Source organism: Pseudopipra pipra, chromosome 12 (genome assembly GCF_036250125.1).
Source record: "Pseudopipra pipra isolate bDixPip1 chromosome 12, bDixPip1.hap1, whole genome shotgun sequence".
Classification (NCBI taxonomy): Eukaryota; Metazoa; Chordata; class Aves; order Passeriformes; family Pipridae; genus Pseudopipra; species Pseudopipra pipra.
In genome coordinates, this window is record NC_087560.1 from 18596039 (window position 1) to 18616479 (window position 20441).

At 39.8% G+C, this 20441-nt stretch overlaps 1 protein-coding gene across 2 annotated transcripts; it reads left to right on the forward strand.

The window, feature by feature from the left end:
- Window positions 1-537: 537 nt before the first annotated feature.
- CLPX (caseinolytic mitochondrial matrix peptidase chaperone subunit X) lies at window positions 538-20337 on the forward strand. Of its 2 annotated transcripts, XM_064669199.1 has the most exons (14): window positions 625-766; window positions 4291-4451; window positions 5893-6010; window positions 10520-10674; window positions 11514-11673; window positions 12896-12937; window positions 13417-13593; window positions 14770-14934; window positions 15238-15326; window positions 15864-16028; window positions 16620-16919; window positions 17053-17145; window positions 17377-17483; window positions 18469-20337. In XM_064669199.1, the coding sequence occupies exons 1-14, from the start codon at window positions 700-702 to the stop codon at window positions 18557-18559; spliced, it is 1890 nt and encodes a 629-aa protein (XP_064525269.1). In that variant the 5' UTR covers window positions 625-699; the 3' UTR covers window positions 18560-20337. The 2 variants fall into 2 exon arrangements, with proteins under 2 accessions (XP_064525270.1, XP_064525269.1); XM_064669200.1 differs by lacking the exon at window positions 12896-12937 and having other exon boundaries at window positions 538-766.
- The last annotated feature ends 104 nt before the right edge of the window (window positions 20338-20441 follow it).

The window sequence follows — 20441 nt, forward strand, 5'->3', positions numbered from 1 at the left end:
AGGTGATACTGAGTCATTCTTCTTAATGACCGGGCGGGGGTCAATTAGCTCCGTTTAATTGGTATGTGATAAACAGGTGAGCTGAAACAGACCTATAGTGACCTGCCGGTTAAAGGTGCGCTCTCCGTGAGACGTGCCAAAAGGATGCGCTTCATTAGACAATATATATTTATATGTATTTATATACCCTGCTTGAAGATCACCCCCCGACACGGTGCATAATTTTCTATCCACTCCTAAAATCGCTTCGTTTTGCCTGAAGTTTTCCACTCTCCGTCTCAGCTTGATATTTCCACGAAAGGCTTTTTAAAAAATTACTTCTGCGGTCCAAGGGAAATACTCCTCTCATGTAGTGTATCGGAAGAAAAATAAAAGCCAGGAATCACCTGAAATAATGGGTGTTTTGGGACGATAGAGGGAGCCGCGGACAGACCGAGGCAGTCGCTCGCAGACTACATCTCCCATGACGCCCCGCGGCGCGCCCGCGCCCACTCACCGCCTGGACTACATCTCCCATGCTGCTTCGCGCGGCAGGCCGGTTTCCTGAGGGCCACCGCGGCGCGCGATGGCCGCTGGGAGCTGCAGTCCCGCGGTGACGCGCTAGGCCGTGTCACGGAGGCGGGAGTGGGGGGAGTTACCGGGGCGGGCGGCGCCGCCAGCGAGGCCTTGTCGGCGGCGGGGGGAGCGCGGCCGCTCGCCATGTCCTGCCACAGCTGCGCCGCCGCCGCCCGCCTGCTCGGCTCCACGCTGCCCTCCGCCCGCAGAGGTAACGGCCACCCGCCGCCCCGACCCGCCCGCGCCGCGCCGTCCAGCCCGGGCCCGCCGGCCCCGCGGCCCTGAGGGGCAGCCCCGGCCCCGCCGCTGCCCTTATCGCGCCCTGGCGGCACCGCGGAGCCACTCGTAGTCCCTCCTGTTAATCGTTTGCTGATGCAAATGTCTGCGTTGTGCGATGCGAAGCTCCTGGGGGGTTGCCCTCGCTGTGGGAAAATGCGTTCTAGAATAGAGTTTGTATCGACAGAAGTGATGCTCGGCAGCTGTCGGGTGGAGTGTGTTACCCCGTGGTGCGACTAAAGGAATTTAATTAGCTTAAAATCGCTTAATTAGCTTAATTGGTTAAAAGCCTACCTTTTCTGCAGCCTGAACTTGAAACGTTTCTCATAAAAACTTGGTTTCGATGGGCAGAAAGTAATTGTTTGGTTCCAACTTTGTAGAAGGGAGACTGTGCAGACCACTCGCTGGAAGCCGAAGTGGTGGGAGGATGTTGCTTTTTTATTGGTTTTGTCCTTTTTCTGTTGAAGTGGTGGGAGGCTGTTGCTTTTTTACTGTTTTTGTCCTATTCCTGGCGTTCTTGTGGGTACTGAGAGTTGACAAACCATGAGATGCTTTGGGTGAAAGGCAGACACCCCCCCCCAAAACTGTGGCCACATTTGCGTCAATATTTTGAATTATTGGACCCTTGGCAATGTCCTGGGTGAGTCAGAGATGATGTGTTGCCTTTGAGAGGTGGGTTAAGTCGTTGTAGTTGACTTTACATCTCAAGACATCACCTGTGCTGGAAGGTTTAAAACAGTGCTTTCAACCCCACCTTGTCCTGATGTAAACCCACCAAAAAGTAAACTTTAAAGCAAGTAATGTTCTGGTTTCGCTTCAGAATTATATTTTTTTAAATTTGCTTTTTTTTTGTCAGAACTAAGATTTAAGAGGGTTGTGCAAAAAAACAGATGAGACTAAAACACAGGTACAGAGTAATACAATTATTTATGTATCAGCTTTCCTTGGAAGTTGTTTAAAAATAAGTAAGTTTTATTTTGGTGCATTTCTTGCAACGAATTGTGTCTTCTGCCAGGTACTTTATTGTGTCAGAAAGATTTTAGGCATCGGCACTTTATTTGCTGTTGCTGGTTGGTACAAACTTGATAGTGTTCAGAATGTGTGGGACAGACAAGCCTTCACTTCTGTCACAGTCTCCCCCTTGCTTTCTTGAGCAATAGATTCTTCCAGGGTATCTGAAACTTGGCCTGAAAGTCAGTATTTATTTCATCAAATATCAATTAAAGGTTAATAAGGTGTCAGGGAGCTTCCCGTCACTTCTTAAGGCACTAATCCGAACACCCTGGATTGATTCCAACTTTAGAGACACATCCTTTAAATTTACTGCTCCAAAAAATGACCTGAGCCACTGCCAGGTGTGTGAGTGAATGTTGGCAGCTGTTGCACATTGGAATATTTTCCAGTATCTGGATCATTCAGTGGAAGCTGCCAGGCTGGAATGTTGATTTCTCCTGAAAATCTACCTCTGGGCTTATTTATGCAAGAAAGTAGTAGTGATAATTTTCTTTCTGCTTCATTCTGTAATTACACAATGATATTTTGTCAAAAAAACACCACTCAGACCTCACAACAAGCACAGGGACGTGGCTTTTCAGCCACAAGCTGATGTAGCAGTAATATGATTTTTTTTTTCCCCCCTGGTTTAGCCTTCCCAGCTCAGCACTCGACACTGGACATGGCTTCATAGTTCATACAGTTCTCAGTGCATTTTCTGTCTTACAGGAGCTCTATGAATTAAAATCAGGTCTCTTTAAGCTCTTTGAGCTTCTGTGTTAGTGCTTCATCCTTTCTCCACAGGCCACATCTCCCTGTGTTGCAGGAAAGTTGAGTGACTTCAGGTTTTGTTCAGGAGAGGTGAGGTGGTGGTAGTTGTTTTATTTTAAGGGGTCTTTTCTCAATTTCTAAACCAACTCTCACTAAAGGAACCATCTATGAGGAATAAGCCTCCAAGACAAGAACAGCTCTTGCATTGTGAACACTCTCCAAAGCTTATTCTTTCCTGACAAGTGCACTTGGCACAGGGAGCCTTTGGAGTTCTCTGCAGATTCAGTTGAAAGACACAACTGCTTGGGGAAGAGAGCCAATATTTTTAAGTTTCTGTGATGTTTTCATAGTTTATCCTGTGTAATCTGGAATGTGTTGCAGTGGCACTCAGCAAGGGGAATTAAGGACAGGAAAGCACACTGATTGTTGTTCCTCCCTCACGTTTACAGAAATGCTATTAGCCATCTTTAAAAGATTCATTTTTAGTCACGTTAAAAATAGCTGCAAGTCCTCCTCAGGTTCAGGAATCTTAAGCAGCATCTAAGTTAATAAACCAGCTTCAAATCTCATTTGGTGCTGCTGTTTTGGTTGTGACTTTTCAGAGGCCTGTGAGAGTTTTTCTGGTAACTTTAGGTTGTCTTTTTTATTTTCCTCTTACAGTAGGTGAATTTTTTTAAGTATCCTCTTCCAGCTAAGTTTCCACCTCTTTGTCATTGTTACTTCTTTCAGAGCAAATTAACTGTACTCTTCTTGCCATTCTTTTTATTATTTTTTTAGAAGAGTTTTGGAGTTTTCAATAGGATTCTCTCATCTCTGTAGCAGTAAAACCATTGTATGATCAGCAGGTCTGTAATTATCGCTGTTGCTGTACAGCTCTGCTGTCAGTAAGGCACAGAGTCCTTATCAAAACCAGAGAGCAAGTGAAAATTTGCCTCTTTAAATGAGAGAGGTGAGATATGGATTCCAGGCTGTTGTTGGTGTTGAAATCACAAGCACAACATATGTTGGTTCACGTCACGGCCATGAAATGCAATCCTGCCCGTGTTGCAAGAGGAGGAAAAGGCTGGTTAGTTTCTCAATGAGGTTTTTGTTTTTTCATGTTGACTGTGAGGTATCTCAGCAAAGTTAAGATTATGCCAGATTTACCTTTGCCAAGTAGGACACGGCCTCTCAGTTTTCCTCGGGACCAGTTTGTTGTCAAGTGGTGCCTCACATTCCTGGAAACGAGTTTTTAGGAGAGTTCCCAAGCAAAAGCCAAATCCAGACATGTGTTCACCGAGTCCGAGACACCCCTTTGGCAATTTTTGCATAATAAAGAGACACTTCAAAGGTCTCTGTCTGACTTCAGGGGTTGAATTATTTCACAATAAATGCTGTGAGTTGATTGTGTTTATCATTCTGAGGATCAGTTTCATAACTGGGATGTTCCCTATTTCATGCCACAACTGGACTCTCCATTGTCTGACATTAGAGGACCTAAAATTACTTTTGGGTCATTTTTGGACAATCCAGGCAGCTTTAATTGAGATGAACATTAAGGTGGCGAAGAGGATTTATTTTGGATAATTGAAATGTGAGTGTTGTGTTGCCAAAACCTTTGAGCTGCATTCAATGTAAATACGTTCTGGGATTGGGTGGCATCGGGGTTAGAACTGGAGGGTTTTTTAATGTTTAACTTCTACGTTTCTTTTTCAGGCATTACGTGTGGTCGTACACGCATCCCTGTTTTAGGAAAACTTGGGACTTTTGAAACTTGTTCCCTAAAACGAATTCCTCTTAGGAACTTTTCAGAAACACCAGCATATTTTGCTTCAAAGGATGGTGCGAGCAAAGACGGTTCTGGAGATGGAAACAAGGTAACCTTCACAAATTGAGTTTTTCAATAGTTTATGTAAAATGTTCCTTAAATTTTTTTAATTGATTTTTTTTACTTAGAATTATCGTGACATTTTTGCCAGCTCTTGACATTTCCAATCCTTCAAAATGCTACAACTGGCAGTGAAGAAAAGATAAATTGTGCTGTGAATTTTTTAGCAGAAAAACCTTATAAACATCCCACAATGCTTTTCCCAGTTTTATAAATCTTTTTACCCAGTGTAAAGAGACACTTGAAAACTTTATAGGATGTTATAAATCCACAACAGGTTTCAGGATCTCAGGAAAGAGTAGCCATCAGAATTATTCTCTGCTACTCCCAAGTAGGCTTTTTAAAGTAAGTTCACTTTAAAATGTTTGTGTTTTTTTAGCACCGATTTGGGAGTTGTGTTAAGCAAGACAAGTCTGTGAGGACATGAGCTCTATTCTTGTTAGTCAATTATAGTCTGTTTTCATCCTAGTTGTTCTCTATAATTATAGTTAATAAACAGCTTCTTTAGATAAATGATTACCTGAGAATAAAACTGCTCTTTAGTCAGCAAATAACATTTTGAGAGTTCACAGACAATAACTTTGCCTTAGTATGGTGTGTTGTGATACCTGAGGAATTGTCCAGATGGCACAGGTGTGTTCTGAAGGTTTAGATTCAAAAAAACAAATAAAGAAGATAAAAAAATTTTAATTGTATTTTTTTCTTGCAAAGGGTTGTGAGGAGAAATGAGTAGGCAAGCAAGGTTTAAACAATGGGGAACTGCCTTAGAAAAGGGAAGAGAGATCTTTGCTGTTTCCTAAAATATAATAACTTTCAAGAATCAAAGTATGAAGGCATAGAACAGATATAGATTTTAAGAAATTATAACCTTGAGCACCACTAAACAGGGTAACATGCAGAAAGACAAGTAGGATTCTGCCTTAGAAGTAAAAAATACAATATTTCCAAGCAATTTGAGATGCTCATTTTAGCACAGATGTAGCATGGCTACATCTGTTGAGGGTGTGAGAAGAGCTGTGGCTTCAGAAACCCTTAGAATCAACACAGTTGAGATAATAAAATTACTCTCTAAATAAGATTTGTTTTCTTCTCTGCCATTAAAACATTAAAATACACTATTAAAACATTCTTGTCACAGTTTACCTTGTTATTGCTCTAGTGCCAGTCAAGCAGTTCTGATGTAGGTATGGGATACCTTTTTCGTGGGCATCCAAAACTGGCAGACCTGGGAAATTCAGATGTGTTCACACTTCAAGGTGTTTATGTCGTGTTCCTCTGAGTTTTCAAAGCCTTTAAACCATCCTGACAACAGTTATTTCATCATTCAGCAATTGCAATATTCAGGTTATTTGATTCCATAAGCACCATGTGAAATGCCTGCTGTACCAGCTCCATTGTTTTGGGGATAATTGTCTGGAAATCTCTTTTAGAAATCTGTTGGAGAGGGTGGGAGTAAAAAGTCAAGCTCTGGAAACTCTGGGAAAGGAGGGAACCAGCTGCGCTGCCCGAAATGTGGTGACTTGTGCACACACGTGGAGACCTTTGTGTGTAAGTCTAAGTTTTATCCTACCTAATTATATGATGTCAGAAATCTTGTTATGCTTAGTTTGGCTCTGTTGGTGTAATCATTTATTGTCTCTGTTGGGTACATTTGTGTTATTCCTATGATGTGTGGGAATATTATGGTGGAATTCAGATTGTAACTGAATGTGCAGTTCTAAAATAGTTTGCTGCTGCATAAACAATACCATTTGAACTACTAATACTTGTCTCTGTCTATTCTATAAATATATACTTGTATATATGTACATTTGTAATGTCTGTCCTTTCTTTCCTAAATAATAAAACTTTAATCCTGCATGTACTATAACCAAAGTGCTTATCCAGCAGAGGAATTAGTATCTGACAGATGGCTTACTAGAACAGTTTTCTATGGCAAAGTCAGATCCATAGTGCATTCCAAACAGAAGGCCAACTAGAAAATCCAAAATGCCTGTTCTCCAGCAGCAATAGCTACTCTTTTTTTGGAAGTATAATCCAAATTAATGCCAGTTATGCTTTAGGTTCTATCAGGCTTGAAGACATTTCACCTTATTTCAGCACTGCTGAGACCAGCTTAAAAAACAGTTGTCAGAAAGCAAACACCCATTGTTAGTTGGTGGGGCTCAAGGAGGAAGTACCAAGTCATAATCAGACTTGTGCACTAAGAAGCTTAAGACAAGGTCAGCATAAACGTGTTCAGCAGTTGTTCGTATCACAGCTGGTGAAAACAATGAGGGGATGTGCTGTTATTTGCTGCTACTCATTTAAAATGATCTAAAATCATGAATCACACGGCAATTCTGTAATAACAACAATGTATTTATTTATCTTAAAGGATCAGGCCTCAGTTTCTTTTTTTTTTCCCCCCCCAGAAACAAAGTTGTTTTCCTAGTTTGTTTGAAACTATAGGCAACAATGTGCTCTGCAAAGTCTGGGCCTAGTCCATGGAGCTAGAAATATGATCCTGTCTGCTGTTCAATATGCTGGTCTCTCCCTGGACTAGGTGTGGTTGGAAACAGTGGAAGGATTTTTAAGCTCATTTACCTTCTATGATTCATGAACAGGCAGAGTCATTTTGAAACTCTCTCACTTCCCTGGTATGTTGCCCTTGGTGCTGGAGTTCGTGCTTTTATCTGGAAATACCACTCAGGCATTGCCCTGGAACGATCACTGTGTGTCCCTGGAAAGCAGAGATGTGGTTTATTATATTGTCAGTGTTGCTGGGAATATTTAAGCATGCTTAAAACTTTCTTAGGAAGAGGATTTATTCATACTAACATTATGGGAGAAAAGGTCTGGTATATACAATCTAAAATCCATTTGAATTGCAGCATCAGAATGGCACAGGTTCTGTAAAGAGCTTGGGACTGAAAACCCACTTTTCTCCAAAATTCCTGTGACTCATGGTGAAGTTTTCTCAGGACCTGTGTCTTTCTGGTTTAGTCTGTTAATTTGAGCACACTGCTTTCCAGGCAAACTGCATAAAGCAGCTGGAAAACAGAAGAGCTAAATTCTAATTATCTTTAAAACTATTTGAAAAAAAACAAACCAGAAATGAATAAGGGAAAAAAAAAATCTGTCCCGTTCTGCCCAAAATGACTGAGTTGCAGGTTGTATTAAACCTATTGTAACTTGATTTTTTTGGATAACCTTTGATGTTGCTTAGTCAGGAAAAAATGATGAATTTGCTCAGTTCTGGTTTGAATTACCAACCTGCTGAGGCTTAAGTAAATATCTAAAGCCAAAGGAAAACATGCAATTAGCATTTGTTTCAGTATAAGTATTAGATTTTTGAGAGAAGTAGGGAGACAAAATATTGAATAAAAGCCACATTCATTAGCAAATTAATTGCCATGGAGTGGCAGTGTGACAGGCTGGTCGTCCAGTGGAGTTTGTTTTTGATGGGGCTTCACTTTGTGCCTGCAAATCTTGCCCAGGGAATTGCTTGGCAATGGTTTTCCAGTGATTAACAATGAAGGGAAAATGTGATGCAAACAACAAAATCATTTTTCTTTGACCTCTTTTCTCAGCAGTTCCTGTATTGTTTTGGGTTGTGAAAGTCTGTAAGGAGTTTGTGATCAGTGAAATAAGACGTGAGCTCAGATGTAGAGTGAAATCCAATAGCAGAAAAGCTGATTGGCATAAGAAGCTTTATTTAGATGCTGCTTTTACTGTCTCCACCTGATGCCATCAGGACTCCATCCTCCAAAGCAAGACTTCCCTGCCACTGTACATCAGTAGGGAATTAGTTCCCCTGCTTTCATTTTCCTGATGATTTTTTACCTTATAGCAGTTTGATAGTGGCCCATTATCTCAACCCTACGAGTATGTTTAAGATTAATCCTCCAATTGTTTTGGTTTCCTGTGCTGTAAAAACCCAGCCTTTCTCTTCAGCAAGGTCAGCTCACACAGACTTTAGAAATCCCTCTGCAAATGCAGCCTCTGGGGTAATGTTGCCTGATTTGAAAACAACACTCGACTTGCATTTTGGCACACTGTAAATATTTGCAGACCTCTTTATGACAAGGTGGTAATTTTATGTGAAGGTTCTTTGCTGTGCTTTGAAGTGTTTGCTAGAAGAAAATATAAAAATGTGGCAGTATTTAAGATTAGCAGTTGCCTGCAATTTTGGATGCCCAGATTTAGGGAGATAACAGTGCTTAAACTTGGTGTCCTTACATTTCAGAGCCAATTCCTCAAATTTTTTTTGTTCTGTTAAAGCACATATTGATGCTTTTCCCCCAGACTGCTGTGTAGGTGATAGAAACTGCCCAATCTCATGTGTTTGATAACAGAGTCTCCTCCCCAAGGCACCCTATACATCAGTTTCCCTACAGACCCTATTGGTCTTGCTGAAAATTAGCAAGTTTATAATAACCTTCCTTTGTGCTGCTTGAAATAATTGATAAGTGTACTCAGTTGTTTTTAGTGGACGATGTTTTAAAGATGCACAGCAGTGCTGTTATGGCCTGCCCTTTATTTTCTATTTTTTTAACCATTCCTGTGGGTCTGTAAAGGGAGCAACTGTTCCTCTGGCTATTCCACCCTAAATAAAGCATTATATAAAGAAGCACAACAGCCTCGTGGCTCTGTAGCCATAAAGAATATCAGAGGTGTTTGGAGTGAGCACTGGGAGAAAGGCTGGGTTGTTTGGGTTTTTTTCCTACAATATTGTAGCTAAATAATAGTTATGTAAGAGGAGTGGCTGCATGCAAGTGGTTCTCCATCCGGGCAGATAAATCATTTGGAAGGTTGCCAGGAGAACTTTCAGGCTGTTACACAAATTTTCTTTGGACTAGAGTTGATAAAGCTGTGATGGTCACAGTATTAGGTGCTTCATTCTTAAAATAATCCATTGTCCCTGCTTATCCAGGTATAAGGTGGGATTATAGTAAGAAAAAACCCACCCACTCCTCTTTTGCTGATGCCAGCTCCATGAAGGCAACAAGTTATAAATAAGCAGCTTGTTTATTGCTAGAGGGTGTTATTGTAATCAGCTGGTGCTACAGTGTTCAGACCATTTTCTAAAAGCCTTTTATGATTTCAGAACTTTGGACATTGAAATGTTTCATGTGGTTGTTTTGCTACATTTACTTTGCTTTTAATTGAATGCATTTACAAATATATTTACTTTAAACCAATCCCATTGCACGTGATTTGCATTTAATAGCACAGTAATACGGTTAGAAAGGACCTAATCTGAATTGCAAATATATTTTATTATTCTTCTCTGCTGACTATTTTTATTATTTCAACTTTGCTTTTCCAAAGTAAAAGAGAAGCAGTGCAGGTTCTAGTTTTCAGGCTTTTGAAACCACTCTTTGCAGGTAACATGATTTCTTGAGACATAGTTCACAAAGTCAGCGGTAGGAGGGTTTAACTTTTGGAATTTGAAAGAAATTTGTTCCACTGTTGTCAATAAAAATAAATAAGCAGAAGATCTTACAAAACATCCAAGTCCTGAGGGTCTGTTGCATACCACAGCTGCCTCTGTGGAGCCCTTTGTGTGACCCCACTGCGCTCTCTGTCCTGGGCTCGGGTGACTCGAGCCTGTCCCACAGTGTTCCAAAAGCCAGTGGGATGCAGGACCACGAGCTGCCAAAGCAGTCTTTGATATTCTAAATTAGCTTCACCTCACCTTAGTCTGTCCCTAACCACAATGTTTCTTTTGCTGTTAGTTTGAGAGTTAGAAACAATTTCTGCAAAAAGCCCTCGTTAATTTTGCCTCTCTGAGGTGCAAAGTTTCCTATCAAGTGTAGTGCTACTGGAGAAATATCAAACAGATTTTTGCTTTTTAATCCCTTGTTTGGTTGCTGTCTATGTTGTGACTTTTTGGGGCAAACTGTATTCCCTCTGTGTCAAATTTCACAGGCCAGTAATTGCTTTTAAATCTTCTAAGGTGAAGGAAGGGGAAGTGGCTGTGCTGTCTTACAGGTCCTGTGTGACGAACTCGGGCAGTTCAGTGGATGCTGTCAAAGCAATTCCTCTCACCATTTTGTTTCACTTTTTCTGCAGCTTCCACCCGTTTTGTGAAGTGTGAGAAGTGTCACCACTTTTTTGTTGTACTGTCAGAGGCAGACACAAAAAAGAGCATCATCAAAGAGCCTGAGTCAGCAGCAGAAGCTGTGAAATTGGCATTCCAGCAGAAGCCACCACCCCCACCGAAAAAGGTACCTTCTTAATTCCTTCTTAATTCTTGTCCCCTTGTATTCCAGCAGGGTGAAATGCTTCACTTAACCCTCATCAGGTGTGTAAAGGGCTGCTGTGACAGAGCAACAAACAATAAAGATGATTAGCTCAAGGTTAAACCTGTGAGAGCTGTGTGACCCAGCAGAGCACTGATAAAGGGAACAAGTAGATCCAATAAAAGTATTTGGGCTTGTTTCCCTCTACCTTTGTCTTGTGACTGAAGTCCAGTACCTTGATTTCCTCCTGGGACCCTGAGAGTAACCTCATCCCTCACCAACCAGAGTATCTTTGATTTCCTGCTACGGCCTCATGTTCTGCATCCTTATTTTATCAGCTTCCTCCTGTAGTTGCAGAGCCTTTTATTTGGCCTGGTTTTGGGTGAGAGCTGTGGCTGGTTAGCTTGTGGCCATGACCCATCTGAAGTCATTTGGTTTCCCTCTCTTGATTAGTGAGGCAGCTTTTGCTGTTTCTCAGTTCCTGGTGGACTGTCATGGTCTCTGAAGCTCCTTGATAGGCCTCTTTTAAGAAATGAAGTATTCTTGAAATTTCTGTTCCTCTTACAAATTCGGGGGAAAATGACTGTGTCTACGTATTATTAGGGCAGAACTGACAGACACAATGTGATTGTGTAAGAGCCATGTTTTTTAAGTAAACTTATCAACAGGGAATATATTTTGGTTTTTTAGATATTAAGTTTCTATTTCTCAGGTCTGTAATGGTTGGTTTAGATCCAAGTCCCTCTTTGGCACAATATACTATTTTTTTTTTGTTTCTCTGCAAGGTGATTTAGAAGTGTTGCTAAGATTGAGTTATTTTTCAGATTTACAACTACCTCGACAAATACGTTGTTGGTCAGTGTTTTGCCAAGAAGGTGCTTTCAGTTGCTGTGTATAATCATTACAAGAGGATCTACAATAATATCCCAGCTAACCTGAGGCAGCAAGCAGAAGTTGAAAAGCAGACTTCTTTAACTCCAAGAGGTTTGTATGATGTTTGGTATTTTTCGGGTCAAATGAAACTTAGCATTTAAAGACCCTTACTTAATAAATCTGAGAAAAGTTTCACCTTGACACTGGATGTTCTGTAAGTGAGATGATCTAAAACAATTTCTGTTAAATTTAATTTTCGCTGTGAACTCCTGTGATGTATTTAAATGGTAATCCAGAAGGTTTATGGTGCCTGGGGTATTGCCTACTATATTAAATGTTTAGCCCTTTTCTTTGATACATATTATTAGGTATTCTCCTTTAACTTTCTAAGGCGAGCCTCCTAAATTCTTCTTTCTAATCTCATTTACTGCTTAACAGTAAATCTGCTGCTTAAGCTGCAAGCAACAATGCAGGTCAGGAAGGTGATATTTTGCATAGGTAAATTGATGAGTACTTAGATTTCTAACCTCAACTGCTGCTGCTGGCAGCATCCAGTGGTCACCATAGTATTGTTCCATATCTAGCAGGTATAGAGGGAGTTACTCTTGGCTGTACTTTTCCTACTGAGTAAGTGTGTAGCTATGTTGATCTAATTTATTTTTAGAAGTAGGATTAAGTTACCATCTCTGATTCAAAGTGTGCCTTGGTTTTTGGTTTTTTTTTTAAGATGTTTTGTTCTGTGTTGCAAAAAAAACCCCATGTTAGGCAAACAGAAATCTTTAATTTTTTTTAAATTTACATAAATAAGACTTTAAACTAAGGAGGGAATATTAGTAGCACTGTTCAGGTGATTTTAGGAGAGCAGCTGTGTACCTGGCACCAGGAAGTTCCTGACCCTCCACAGGGAGATAACATGGTGCATACCCAGAGAGACTGATAATGAATGTTTATAACAAATAGTACTTTGAAATATGTAAAGCCTTACATTGTAACACTCAGATATAAATGGGAGAGTTTAAGGAAGCCTTTTCAAACAAAATTATATTATTGCATTTTTTTCCCTTCTATAGGTGATTTTAAAGTGAAAATCTAATCAGAGGTAACAGATCATTACTGTTTTAAGAAGTAGAAAGCTTGGTGTCATTTTAAAAACATGCAAATTGGGTTTTGGGTTAATTTTGACAACAATAAAAACTAGTTCATGTGGGGATTTCTTGCTAGAAATACACTCATAGCCAGTGATGAGATGTATTCAGAAGAGGGCAAGAGGTGGAGAATTTATAAGCCTTTATAAACTTATTTTTTTTATTACTGTTTTCATCCTCTCTCTTAGAATTAGAAATCAGAAGACGGGAGGATGAGTACAGATTTACAAGTAAGTGAACTCTCTCCTCGTGTCCTCCTCTGCAATACCTCCTCTTGATGTTACTGTAGAATAGTCTCTAGTGACTAGTTTGAAATGCTGGGTAAAATCCAATTCTTGTACTTTTTTCATCATGGAGATCAACGATTTGGGTTTATTTCTTCTCATATGTTAAAAAAAATAAAAAAAATTACAGTTAAAATGAGTTAATTTGCAAGGACTGAAAATTTTGTCTTGTCTTTAAATATAGAGGAGTATTTTTAGGTAAGCCACTGTACCATTAGAAATTCTTTTCATATATGCCTGTGCAAAAACATGATTGGAACTCATGTTTTTGTAATAACTGTGCCATATTTCTGTTGCAGTCCTATCTGTAAACTTCTGTACATAGAGAATTAGAGATTTGCAGAACAGACCAAGCTGTTATTGTGTATTTAAGGTAATGACAGACCTTGTTGGTACTCAAACAATGCTGTGATTATTCTCTTCAGAACTGCTGCAGATTGCTGGAATCAGTCCACATGGGAATGCTTTGGGAGCATCAATGCAGCAACAAATGAACCAGCAGATACCTCAGGAAAAACGGGGAGGAGAAGTACTAGATTCACCCAACGACGACATAAAACTTGAAAAAAGTAATATTTTGCTACTTGGACCAACTGGATCAGGTACCCAACTGCATGTTTTTATAGGTGTCACATTTTTCATGGAATTTGCTCTTAATTGAGCAAAATGTCCTGTGATTATTCCAATTTGGTGTATAAAAAAACTAAACTGTGAATTTCAAGCTGAGATTTCGCTGCTTTCGTGCCATGTTAACACACTGAGCTAAGTGGCCTTAAAAAAGAAGGAGCTGTAGTCGTGTGGTTTTTTTTTTTTTTCTATTTTTAATGCCTATATTTACTGACCAAATAAAAGATGCCACTTTGACGAAGCTGGAATAAAATGCATTTATAGTTCCTCTGCTTTTGCTGGCAAGCTGAGATGCTGCAGTTAGAAAGAGTTGTTTCACCTCTGGGACAGATCAGCTGCAAGGGGTTGTAAAGAGAAATTATATTGTGTGTTCATAAGAAGTGGGAGTGTTTGTGCTGAAGTGATGGCATTTTGCAGACTGTTTGGGAGAACATTCACTAAATAATATTTTAATTCTGTTTCTTCCCAACTTCAAAGCAGGAGCAATTGGACTTTGCACTGCACCCTGAGTGTCTGCAAAGGACTACTGAATTATTTAATCTTTAAACTCTGCAAGTACATGTGTTCTGGTTTTTATATTGTGTGGCATTTTATTTGTGACACTGTATGCATTTCAAGCTGCCTTAAATGTGCACTGTTCAACTAAAATCAGAAATACAGCTTGCCAATGTAAAAAACACTGATTATGAAAACCATCTCCCTTGTAAAATATTCTTATGTGAATATATGAACATGCTGGCATTGTTCAGAATGTCTGATAATTGCAATGATGATCCTGTGGTAAATCCTAGAGTGGTTTGGGTTGGAAGGGACCTTAAAGCCTATCTCATTCCATGAGCATGCCATGCTCATGGGCAGGGGCACCTTTCACTAGCCCAGGGTGCTCGTAGCCCTGTCCAGCCTGGCCTTGAGCACTTCCAAGAATGGGGCAGCCACAGCTTCTCTGGGCAACCTGTGCCAGGGCCTCACCACGCTCAGAGGGAAGAGTTTCTTCCCAATATCTCATCTAAACCCACCCTCTTTCTATTTAAAGCCATTCCCCCTTGTCCTATCACTACATGCCCTTGTTAAAAGTCTCTCTGCAAATATTTGGGTTTGTGTGCTCTTGAGAAATAAATGGCAGTTGTAACATGCAGTTTTTATTTCACCAGGTAAAACCTTGCTGGCTCAGACTCTGGCTAAATGCCTGGATGTACCCTTTGCTATCTGTGATTGTACTACCTTGACCCAGGCTGGCTATGTTGGGGAAGACATTGAATCTGTCATTGCAAAACTCCTGCAAGATGCCAACTACAACGTAGAAAAAGCCCAGCAGGGTAAACTTTTACTGTGTGTTAATTTTGCCTAAGTGCTCAAAACTTTTAAGACCACCAGTATTTCAGTGATTTATATTCCTCTTGCATGTACCTAAATTTTAACACTTTAAATCAGACAGACTTAGAGCTCTTCTCAGGTTTATTCCATCTTGTACTTTTGTCCTTGTCCATAGTTGGACAAAATGCCCATGTTTTTACAGTCTACAGTAGGGAAGTAGAACAGTCTGCTGCTGTTATTCCCTGTAAATTCTGGCTTCTGTTAAAAAGTGGGGTCTTCCTTAAATCCATTCTCTGTAACTGCAGGAATTGTCTTTCTGGATGAAGTAGATAAGATTGGCAGCGTCCCTGGTATTCATCAGTTACGAGATGTTGGAGGAGAAGGTGTTCAACAGGTAAATACTTCCCTGGAGTGATTTTTACTTCATAACTGAAGAGCCCATAGAGTGGACATATCCTGTCATATGTCAAACAGCATGGGTATTTATAGTCATAATTCCTCAGTTCCTTAGTTATCACTTTTGAATCTCTCATCTTTCCTCTTGACTTCATTCAAGAAAATAAAAGCAATCTGAGAGTGGCTTCATTGAAATGCTTTAATTGAAAAACATCTTGGCAGCATTCAGACAGCAAGTTGCATAATGTAGGCAAGATCAGATAACATTTCTCATTTTAACAAAACTCTTAGAGCAACTCATCACTACGTGCAGCTCATAATGTCACAATAGGAGTCATGTTAAAGGAAGATTTTTGTCCTTGACTGGGATTCTCATATGGAAAACTCGTTTCTTTAGACACTTACTGTTACTATAAAGGCATAAGGGAGCAAAAAATGTAAATACATCTGTGAAAGTAAGCACAGCACTGTGTGCCCTCTTACATGATGCTACACAGAGGAATTTTTCATTGCTTATTTCTTCTCTCCTTCTTAGGGCTTGTTAAAATTACTCGAAGGCACAATAGTAAATGTTCCAGAAAAGAATTCTCGTAAACTCCGCGGGGAAACGGTGCAGGTCGACACAACGAACATCCTCTTTGTAGCTTCTGGTGCTTTTAATGGTCTTGACAGAATTATCAGCAGGAGGAAAAATGAAAAAGTGAGTGCAGCAGGCTGTACCTGAGCTGAAAGATCATCATCTTAATTACCGTTCACAGTACTGACTTCTAAAGGTCTTGCTATATTTGTAGACACACTGAATTTGTTTGTTTGAGCAAATGGTGCTAAAAACTGTCATTATCTTAAAATACCTGGTCATGCAGTTTACTCTTTCATATATTGGTATCTGGGGACAGAGTTCTGGCTGCAGCTTTCTGGAAGAATGTGGACCCTGTTTCTAATTTGACTGAAATATTGTTCACATTAATGTAGGTTTTCACATAAACATATTTGCCTGCATTTGCTTCACTTATGAAGTGTCACTGGTAACTGACCAGGACACATCACTAACCTTCTTTATTTTAAGAAAAGCTTGCTCTTAGGCTCATGTATTGATCCTTCACTGAGGGTCAATGTTATAAGAAATTGTGTGCAGGGGGTCTAATTTTACTATAAGTGATTTCTTGAGCTTGAATTAATATGTAATGGCATCAGTCAGTGCAGATTTTTTAGTACACATGGAAAGTGATTTATTTACATCAAGAAAACTCAGTTATTGCAGTTCTGTAGCAGAACCATGTTTGTTTTGCAGTATCTAGGATTTGGGACACCATCTAACATGGGGAAAGGCAGAAGGGCTGCAGCAGCGGCTGATCTTGCCAACATAAGTGGGGAGTCGGATCCACAGGAAGATATTGAGGAGAAGGATCGCCTGCTGCGCCATGTGGAAGCCAGAGATCTCATAGAGTTTGGCATGATTCCTGAATTTGTGGGACGTTTGCCTGTGGTGGTTCCCCTGCACAGCCTGGATGAGAAAACCCTCGTACGGATTCTCACGGAGCCCCGGAACGCCGTGGTCCCTCAGTACCAGGCTCTGTTCAGCATGGACAAGGTTGGAATCTTTATTTGATGACTCTTCAGAATTCGTGTTTATAAATACAGTGGTGTTTCCAGTAATGCTTGCGCTCAACACACTGAGTTATAAATGAAATTATTAACTGAACTTACCGTTTTTCTCTTTGTAGTGTGAATTAAATGTAACTGAGGATGCACTGAAGGCTATAGCCAGACTGGCCCTGGACAGAAAAACTGGTGCTAGAGGTCTTCGATCTATAATGGTGAGTAAATTAAGTCTTACATAGAGTAAATTAAACTCCCTGGATTTGTGTGCCAATTTTCAGTCAAAACTTCATTTAGCTCTAACTCTTATATGGATACTATAAGTCTTTCTAAAACTGGATCTTCAGAGTTCTTCCAAGAAGAATCTTTACCTCTGAAAATCATTTGCTGACCATATTGTTACATAGAAGAAGGTGTACAGAAATATTTTCCCTCTGTTTTCTTTGTAGGAAAAGCTGCTGCTGGAGCCCATGTTTGAAGTGCCCAATTCTGACATCGTTTGTGTGGAAGTTGACAAAGATGTTGTAGAAGGCAAAAAAGAGCCAGGATACATTAGGTAAAACCATGACAGAAGTAGCAGAACAGACCAGTAATACAACTAGACAGGTATTCTGATGGGATAACACAAATCCATGCACACAACCTAAAAAAGATCCAATGCTCTGTATATTGTACACAGCTGAATTAGTGCCCATTCTGTCCTAGAGACCTTGGGTTTGTCATGCTTTAGTTTTTAAACAGAAATTTAAAAATAACATATATGAAGTTACTTTAAGGCTTTTATGTGTGTATACCTGTAGAAATAGCAGTAAATTATAATTGTGACTGTACTGACATTTCTTAAATCGAACTGTTTCCTTCCCCCTAGTTTTTACCACCAAAGTGGTTTTTTGATACAAGCTCCAGGTTGCTGCAGTTTTCTGCATTACTCTTGCAGCAGTGGAGAGCCACAAAGGCACATCTATTGATTTGCTGAACTCTTGTTAAAACAATCAATTTTATGTTGTAAAGATCATGTTATGGTAATGATGTGGAATGCTGAAAGCACTGGACAAATCTGGATTAAAAGGAAACAATTTTCATGAAGAGTGGATGGAGCCGAGAGAGAACGGGTCAGGTTAAAAACAGGTTAAAAAAATTAGTTCCTAAATTTCAGTTCTCAAATCTAGTAATTCTGTCTTGCTTTCTACCCTGACAATGTTTTTTGAGTGACTTTCTCCTCTGAGGTACATGTACTCATCTGTCTGTGCTGAAGCTTGGCTCAGCACACCTGGTGTCTCAGAGCATGGTGGGAGTGGAAAGTATTACACTGATGTTTTAAGTGATTTTGTAGAGGACCAGAAGTAATAAATTTATTGATTAAATCAAACAGCTTACTGAAAATCAGAAGGTTAATTGAATTCAGTGAGACTGTGTACTGGTGGTACTGTAAATGTGCACAGCACCATTTCCGGATCAGAAGGTCAGAACTTTTTCCAGAACTTCTGGAAACTGTTTTTCCCTTAATTTCTAATGTATCTGATCATTTGTTTTAATTCCAGGGCTCCCACTAAAGAGTCATCCGAGGAGGAATACGACTCTGGCGTGGAGGAGGAAGGCTGGCCCCGACAGGCAGATGCTGCAAACCATTAAACACTGTCAGAATGCTCACCTGCATAAAGCTCACTGGGTTCTTTCCTTAAGATTGCCTCTGGATTCAGGCTGATCCTAAAGGACTGGATCTGTCTCAGATACGATACGTGATGAGGAACTTTATCAGCTAAATCAGATCGTGTATCTTATTGCAGCATCACCTTGATTTGATGGACAGTGTGGACTGGGATGGCATAATGCTCAAATATGAATTGTATATTACACTTGTTCAATTAAAATGTATAGCAAATACAGCAGCACCTGCACTGCTCTTGGCAGAAACTAAACCAGCAGCACAGGTGCTGCCAATACTTAGATTTTACAATAATGTTACTCTACAAATGGGAAATCAAAATTAATAATTAGTAGAGGGTGAGTAAACTATCTTAGCTCCTCGTACGGCTCACAGGGGTTTGTTTGGGTCAGTGTTAGATTCCTGCTGGTGTTTGAAACCCAACGGGTGCTGGAGTGACTTGTTACATTGGTGGGGGAGGAAGCCCTTTTGGAAAAACTGGGACACACTTTATGACACTGCTGGGAGATTCTGCTAAAATGTGACACTGGTTTGTTACAGTAATTTAAATATCCAATAATACCGTTCACGTCTCCATTGGGAGTTAAGCTTTAGTCACCTTGGATACTGTGAGAGAAGGTGAAGTCAGTAATTTGCTAATTCTCCAGAGGGGTCAACGAGGTTCCTCGGAACAAGCAGTAAAACCATCTGAATTTGGATGAGAAGTCGCCATAAATTTTTAAATATTAATGTTCTAATATAGTACATTTTGTTTAACGTATTGGAACTATCATGCATCAATTTTTTGGTGCCAGCTATTTGCCCAACCTATCTTATAATGTTAAGAGATGAAAAAAGTAAATGTATAATATTTTTGCTGTAATCAGTAGTGATTGTTCACAGGATACAGTGCTTTTTAAGTTATATTCTCAAATGCTAGTATTGCATCTTGTGGGTTTGTCTTTGATTTTTAGTCTCACAGCAAAGAGATTCTCCCTCTTCTGTTCTCCACCAAAATGAATTCAATCCTTTAGGAAAGTCTTTGTAAAAACACTAAAGGACCTGTATGTTTTTGATTTGTTTCAGGAATTAAAATTGTCGCTTACAACTTTGTTTTGTCCTTTGGTGATAACGTGGACTTGAGTTTCCCTAAAATTTTAACTCACACTATTTAAATAAAACTTTCATCCTTCTTTTCAGTCTAGTGAATGGTTTAGGACAGGAAAGGATACCGAAAATCTATTGACCCTATTTTTGTTGTTAATTTTTGTCATGTAAATTTTATGTACTGCTCGTTCTTCCCTAGCAGCAGTGTGACATGCAGCTGTAGCCAGGTGCAACAGATACTTCCCTTAGGATTTCAGGTTTTTTTAGGTTAAATGACCCACTAATGGTCCAGAAAAAGCTGCATTTGGATTTGAGGATATTTCTAGAAGCTTAGTCCCCCCAAAATGGAAATCTGTGGTGAACTATCTGTAACTGCATCCTCACTTTCCTTTTTGTAGAGTGAAAAAATATAACAGCTTTTAATTCTGAATCCTTTAACTCAAATCCTTTTTTAAACAGATTGAAAAAAAAAAACAACCAAAACAAACAAAAAAAAACCCAACCCACGACATTTTAGGTGAAACTGTTCAACAACTTAGTTTTGAAAGTTGTTTGGAATTCTGTAATCCAAGAACTGTTTTTAAGGAAAACAAAAATGCCGTGTAACTACAGTTTGTACTTCACCTCTGGCGTTTGAATAAAAGCGAATATTCAAGCAGCGAGAGAGTTGTCATCCCTTATGCCATCCTCAGATATTTGAAGTTTTAGGGGTAGTTTTTGAAGGTTAATTTTTTTAATTAGGCGGAGCTGGTGGCGGGCGGC

Bases quoted from the DNA above. Each gene is read 5' to 3' on its own strand.
- CLPX (XM_064669199.1), top strand. From the start codon at position 700: ATGTCCTGCCACAGCTGCGCCGCCGCCGCCCGCCTGCTCGGCTCCACG. The intron at 767-4,290 runs GTAACGGCCACC...TTTCTTTTTCAG, and splicing joins GCTGCCCTCCGCCCGCAGAG to GCATTACGTGTGGTCGTACA. The intron at 16,920-17,052 runs GTTGGAATCTTT...TTCTCTTTGTAG, and splicing joins CTCTGTTCAGCATGGACAAG to TGTGAATTAAATGTAACTGA.